A 6,769-nucleotide genomic window follows, 5' to 3' on the forward strand; every position below is an offset into this window, starting at 1 on the left:
AGCTCAATGGCTCTGAGCTGTGATATAAACTAAACGCTATTGGCTAATTTAAAAAAAGGGGGGGTGGGGCTCTTCCTGTTTCAGAGGAAATTATATCAACACATTTGTAGTAAGGCACTTCAGTGGGCCTTTAAATAAACTTTTTGCGTTTTCTGACAGAATAAAGGTCTCTCCAAAAACATTAATTCAACTTAACTCCATAATATGCCATGTATAATAAAATATTTTCGCCAAAAATATTTCCGGAAATATAAAATGTAAATTATGAATCATAAAATTTTCAAAATGTCATTTATATATAAAAATATAAATAATAATAAGCAAGTGTCATTAGTCGTTTATTTGTCAGGACTTTTATTTTGGCGGGTCGTGCAGCGAAAGTGACCGTTCGTCGACTCTAGTTATTCCAGCTTCACTGTCGAGGGGCCATTTTTCTGTGTCCGGATCCCGGTTCCGCTCGTTTCTCTCCTAAAACCGCTTTTAACACCGAACAATAACGGATATCACCGGCAAACGAGTCTCGAACATTAACTGCACTCGTCGCGGGGAAGAAAACGGCAGATAAAGCGGGAGTTTCCGTGTGTTGTCCATCATGAATCCTGAATAGTAAGTTTGTGTGAAGAAAAAAAAAAAAGCGCTGATGACACATCAAACACATGAACGCGCACTCGTCACCTGCTTTATTAATATTCACAGAAACCATGGCAGTGTTAAGTAAACAAAACATTAAAGTGAACTAAATGCTGACTTTATATATCAGGATTAATTTTGTTTTGTATCACAACTATGCTCTTCTTGTTCAGCCAGATCAAACAACCGGGAGCCGTTTCGATTTGGTTTAAAAAATATTATTATAAATAAATATGTTTATAGCTAGATATGTATAGTAATACTTGTAATAAGGATGTATAAGATAACTGTCGGGCTGTTTCCGACACACTCGAGTGCCACGTCGTTATGAAACCGATAAGAATGAAACTGAAGAAATGATCTCCGTAATGCCACGTCCGATCATGTTAATAATGAAATAAATCATCCTCGGGCTGATCAAACTGCTGTCAGGAAGTGGATCAGGGACTGTGATGGTGAAATGTGATCCTGGGCCTGAACTTACTGACAGTGTGACATGTTGAGTTTTGTTTTAGGGGCTGATGGGTAATTAAATCACCTGTTACCACACCACTGTCAAAGTCTGTGGATTTACCATGGTAAAGTGATGGTAATACAATGAAATTGAAGAATGTGAATCTGGAAATCTGTCCAGATCATAATTCACATCGAAATCAGGAGAAGTTTTGCTTCGTGGTGTTATTTCTGCACAGTTTTCTTGTGATTATTTGGGAGTAGAGAAGAGGTATTCCTCTCTTTATCTCCATTATTTCTCTCGTCAGATTCATTTCACTCATGTGTAACGTTGAGACATGATGACAAACACACACACACACACACACACACGTGTTGCGTAACGTAACTCCCAGCTCCACGTCACACATGACAACTGACCAGAAGTGATTACTGCTAGATGTTATAATCTGAATCTTCTCTCTCTCTCTCTCTCTCTCTCTCTCTCTCTCTCTGTGTCTCTCTCTCTGTCTCTCTCTCTCTCTCTCTCTCTCTCTCTCTCTCTCTCTCTCAGCGATTACCTGTTCAAACTCCTGCTGATCGGAGACTCGGGCGTCGGGAAGTCCTGCCTTCTGCTGCGTTTCGCTGTGAGTTATTAGCCTGCCATCGATACTGCTCACACACACACACACACAGATAGTGGCTCTTATTGCACCGGTGATTTGACTGTCAAAGAGCTTCATGATAAAGGTGAAGGGTGCATGTCTTCGGCCTGACTGGGGCGGGAGGGGCGGCACTTCCAGTTTACCTGGTTAATTTTTCAAATCCATTCAATATCTGTGTTTCCACCCACCTGTGTTTATGCTCATTTTGGGATGGAAACTCCTAGATGCGCATAAAGTCCAAAAATGCACACAAAAAAACTTTTTTTTTTTTTTTTTATTGTATCGGATAATAAGACATGAACTGCGATGGAAACACATTTGCTGAATAAATCCCTCGATGCACAACAAACTCACGTGACTTTGCCTCAAAAGAGGCTGTGATTGGATGACTGGACTAACCAGCGGACCAATCGCATCACAGCATCTCAGATGTTGATGGCTCTTAAACGCCCGAGTCAAAGTCTGTGATCAGAATGATTTGGTTTAGTTCCTCCAGAAGCGACTCACATGATTGTTCACAGACACCAGCATCTGAACGCCAGAGTGCATGACAGAGTTTATTAAAAGAGCCACAGTTTCTTTCACGATTGCAGCAACTTCCATTTTTATAAGGGATGGAACGATTTGAACATTTTGTCCGATACCGATAACCAATAATTCTTTATATTTGATAACCGATATATTGGCAGATAAATCTAAATCCAAATTTTTCTGTACGTTTTAAGAGCCTTATAATTTTCAGTAGCCGATATGACAGACTTGCGCTGCACTTTACTGTGTTTTCCTGTTTTTAAGTGATTCCAATCATATTTCAAGCAATTCAAAACCCTCATGTTGAACAGTGCGCGTCTGAAGTGTCTCAGCTGAAGGACATAATACATTAATTATCCTAATTTTCGTATCAGGCTGATAACATTATAAATGAACACATCTGCTGATAGCGATATGATGGCCGATATATATCCTGCATCCCTAATGTTTATTACAGATATTGTGTGCCAGTTTCCCAGGAAGTGATGATTTTGTTCTCCTGATCACATGAGATGGAAACGCTGCTTTATTATCAAATGTTTTATGCGATATTCCATTTTAATTTCGCAAATTAATTTTAAATAAATTTTAAATTTAACATTTCATTTAATATTCAGCAATGTTATTGCTCCGCGTGCATTGACACCATTATATGAGAACTGAACTGAGCTGGACGATGAACTAAATTAATAACTTTTTTAAAACAAACATGAACCATCACTGAACTCACTTAAGCTGGACTATGACGCTGTTTTCTTCTAGAAACAAACTCCTGTTATCTCTGTGAAGCTGCTTTGACACTGAGTCTGTATAGTTTAAAGCGCTGTATAATAAAGGTGTCGTGACTCTCCTCAGGACGACACGTACACGGAGAGCTACATCAGCACGATCGGGGTGGACTTCAAGATCCGGACGATAGAACTGGACGGGAAGACCATCAAACTACAGATCGTAAGAGCTCACTTTCACGGCTCACACACACACTCGTTACACAAGCTTGACTTCATGAGTTCATAACGCAACGCAAGCACACGTCACACTCCCAGCATGCACCTCACTCTGACACACGTTTGAGTTTCAGCGCTGCCGTGAGACTCGTTAATCACACGAGCTTGAGATGTTTTACTGGTTTCGTAAGAGTCTCTTCTGCATTTATTTGATCAGAAATACAGTCAAAACAGTGAAATATTATCATAATTTGAAATAAGTGTTTTCTATGTGAATAAATTGTCAAATGTAATTTATTGCTGTGATCAAAGCTGAATTTTCAGCATCATTACTGCAGTCTTCAGGGTCACATGATCCTTCAGAAATCATTCTAATATGACGATTTCTGATTATTATCAGTGTTGAACACAGTTGTGCTGCTTGATGTGTGTGTGTTTGCTGAGCGTGTGTGTGATTGTTGTGTTAACAGTGGGACACCGCAGGTCAGGAGCGATTCCGCACCATCACGTCCAGCTACTACAGAGGAGCTCACGGGATCATCGTCGTTTACGACGTCACAGATCAGGTGACCAGTCCTTGAGTATGAGCGTTTCTCTGTGTGTGTGTGAGCGTTTCTGTGCGTGTGAGAGCGTTTCTGAAGCGTTCCTGTGTGTGTGAGTGTTTCTGAAGCGGTCCTGTGTGTGTGAGCGTTTCTGTGTGTGTGAGAGTGTTTCTGAAGCGTTCCTGTGTGTGTGAGTGTTTCTGTGTGTGTGTGAGTGCTTCTGAAGCGTTCCTGTGTGTGTGAGCGTTTCTGAAGTGTTTCTGTGTGTGTAAGCGTTTCTGTGTGAATGAGCATTTCTGTAGCGTTTCTATGTGTGTGTGTATGAGCGTTTCTGTAGCGTTTCTACACTCACCTAAAGGATTATTAGGAACACCTGTTCAATTTCTCATTAATGCAATTATCTAATCAACCAATCACATGGCAGTTGCTTCAATGTATTTAGGGGTGTGGTCCTGGTCAAGACAATCTCCTGAACTCCAAACTGAATGTCAGAATGGGAAAGAAAGGTGATTTAAGCAATTTTGAGCGTGGCATGGTTGTTGGTGCCAGACGGGCCGGTCTGAGTATTTCACAATCTGCTCAGTTACTGGGATTTTCACGCACAACCATTTCTAGGGTTTACAAAGAATGGTGTGAAAAGGGAAAAACATCCAGTATGCGGCAGTCCTGTGGGCGAAAATGCCTTGTTGATGCTAGAGGTCAGAGGAGAATGGGCCGACTGATTCAAGCTGATAGAAGAGCAACTTTGACTGAAATAACCACTCGTTGCAACCGAGGTATGCAGCAAAGCATTTGTGAAGCCACAACACGCACAACAAGCGTTCCTGTGTGTGTGAGTGTTTCTGTGTGTGTGTGAGTGTTTCTGAAGCGTTCCTGTGTGTGTGAGCGTTTCTGTGTGTGTGTGTGAGCGTTTCTGTGTGTGTGTGTGAGTGTTTCTGAAGCGTTCCTGTGTGTGTGAGCGTTTCTGTGTGTGTGTGTGAGTGTTTCTGTGCGTGTGAGAGCGTTTCTGAAGCGTTCCTGTGTGTGTGAGTGTTTCTGAAGCGTTCCTGTGTGTGTGAGCGTTTCTGTGTGTGTGTGAGTGTTTCTGAAGCGTTCCTGTGTGTGTGAGCGTTTCTGTGTGTGTGTGTGAGCGTTTCTGTGTGTGTGTGTGAGTGTTTCTGAAGCGTTTCCTGTGTGTGTGAGCGTTTCTGTGTGTGTGTGTGAGCGTTTCTGTGTGTGTGTGTGAGTGTTTCTGAAGCGTTCCTGTGTGTGTGAGTGTTTCTGTGTGTGTGTGTGTGTGTGTGTTTCTGAAGCGTTCCTGTGTGTGTGAGCGTTTCTGAAGTGTTTCTGTGTGTGTGAGCGTTTCTGTGTGAATGAGCATTTCTGTAGCGTTTCTGTGTGTGTGAGCGTTTCTGTGTGTGTGTGTGAGTGTTTCTGAAGCGTTCCTGTGTGTGTGAGCGTTTCTGTGTGTGTGTGTGAGCGTTTCTGTGTGTGTGTGTGAGTGTTTCTGAAGCGTTCCTGTGTGTGTGAGCGTTTCTGAAGTGTTTCTGTGTGTGTGAGCATTTCTGTGTGTATGAGCGTTTCTGTAGCGTTTCTACACTCACCTAAAGGATTATTGGGAACACCTGTTCAATTTCTCATTAATGCAATTATCTAATCAACCAATCACATGGCAGTTGCTTCAATGTATTTAGGGGTGTGGTCCTGGTCAAGACAATCTCCTGAACTCCAAACTGAATGTCAGAATGGGAAAGAAAGGTGATTTAAGCAATTTTGAGCGTGGCATGGTTGTTGGTGCCAGACGGGCCGGTCTGAGTATTTCACAATCTGCTCAGTTACTGGGATTTTCACGCACAACCATTTCTAGGGTTTACAAAGAATGGTGTGAAAAGGGAAAAACATCCAGTATGCGGCAGTCCTGTGGGTGAAAATGCCTTGTTGATGCTAGAGGTCAGAGGAGAATGGGCCGACTGATTCAAGCTGATAGAAGAGCAACTTTGACTGAAATAACCACTCGTTGCAACCGAGGTATGCAGCAAAGCATTTGTGAAGCCACAACACGCACAACCTTGAGGCGGATGGGCTACAACAGCAGAAGACCCCACCGGATACCACTCATCTCCACTACAAATAAGAAAAAGAGGCTACAATTTGCACAAGCTCACCAAAATTGGACAGTTGAAGACTGGAAAAATGTTGCCTGGTCTGATGAGTCTCGATTTCTGTTGAGACATTCAGATGGTAGAGTCAGAATTTGGCGTAAACAGAATGAGAACATGGATCCATCATGCCTTGTTACCACTGTGCAGGCTGGTGGTGGTGGTGGTGTAATGGTGTGGGGGATGTTTCCTTGGCACACTTTAGGCCCCTTAGTGCCAATTGGGCATCGTTTAAATGCCACGGCCTACCTGAGCATTGTTTCTGACCATGTCCATCCCTTTATGACCACCATGTACCCATCCTCTGATGGCCACTTCCAGCAGGATAATGCACCATGTCACAAAGCTCGAATTATTTCAAATTGGTTTCTTGAACATGACAATGAGTTCACTGTACTAAAATGGCCCCCACAGTCACCAGATCTCAACCCAATAGAGCATCTTTGGGATGTGGTGGAACGGGAGCTTCCTGCCCTGGATGTGCATCCCACAAATCTCCATCAACTGCAAGATGCTATCCTATCAATATGGGCCAACATTTCTAAAGAATGCTTTCAGCACCTTGTTGAATCAATGCCACGTAGAATTAAGGCAGTTCTGAAGGCGAAAGGGGGTCAAACACAGTATTAGTATGGTGTTCCTAATAATCCTTTAGGTGAGTGTATGTGTGTGTGTGTGTGAGTGTTTCTGTGTGTATGTGTGTGTATGAGCGTTTCTGTGTGTGTGTTTCTGTGTATATGAGTGTTTCTGTAGCGTTTCTGTGTGTGTGTGTGTGAGCGTTTCTGTAGCGTTTCTATGTGTGTGTGTGAGTGTTTCTGTGTGTATGTGTGTGTGTATGAGCGTTTCTGTGTGTATGAGTGTTTCTGTAGCGTTTCTGTGTGTGT

General features: G+C 42.5%; 1 protein-coding gene across 1 annotated transcript in view; it reads left to right on the top strand.

Moving 5' to 3' along the window:
• The first annotated feature begins 393 nt into the window (after positions 1-393).
• rab1aa (RAB1A, member RAS oncogene family a) overlaps positions 394-6,769 on the top strand; it is a 9,238-nt gene continuing 2,862 nt past the window's right edge. The window contains exons 1-4 of the mRNA XM_084106839.1: positions 394-606; positions 1,637-1,709; positions 3,114-3,209; positions 3,676-3,771. Coding sequence (XP_083962965.1) covers positions 593-606; positions 1,637-1,709; positions 3,114-3,209; positions 3,676-3,771 — 279 coding nt within the window. The 5' untranslated portion in view covers positions 394-592. The remainder of the gene's footprint in view (positions 607-1,636; positions 1,710-3,113; positions 3,210-3,675; positions 3,772-6,769) is intronic.

The sequence above is a fragment of the Abramis brama genome (assembly GCF_963993115.1).
Source record: "Abramis brama genome assembly, chromosome: 2".
NCBI classification, from domain to species: Eukaryota; Metazoa; Chordata; class Actinopteri; order Cypriniformes; family Leuciscidae; genus Abramis; species Abramis brama.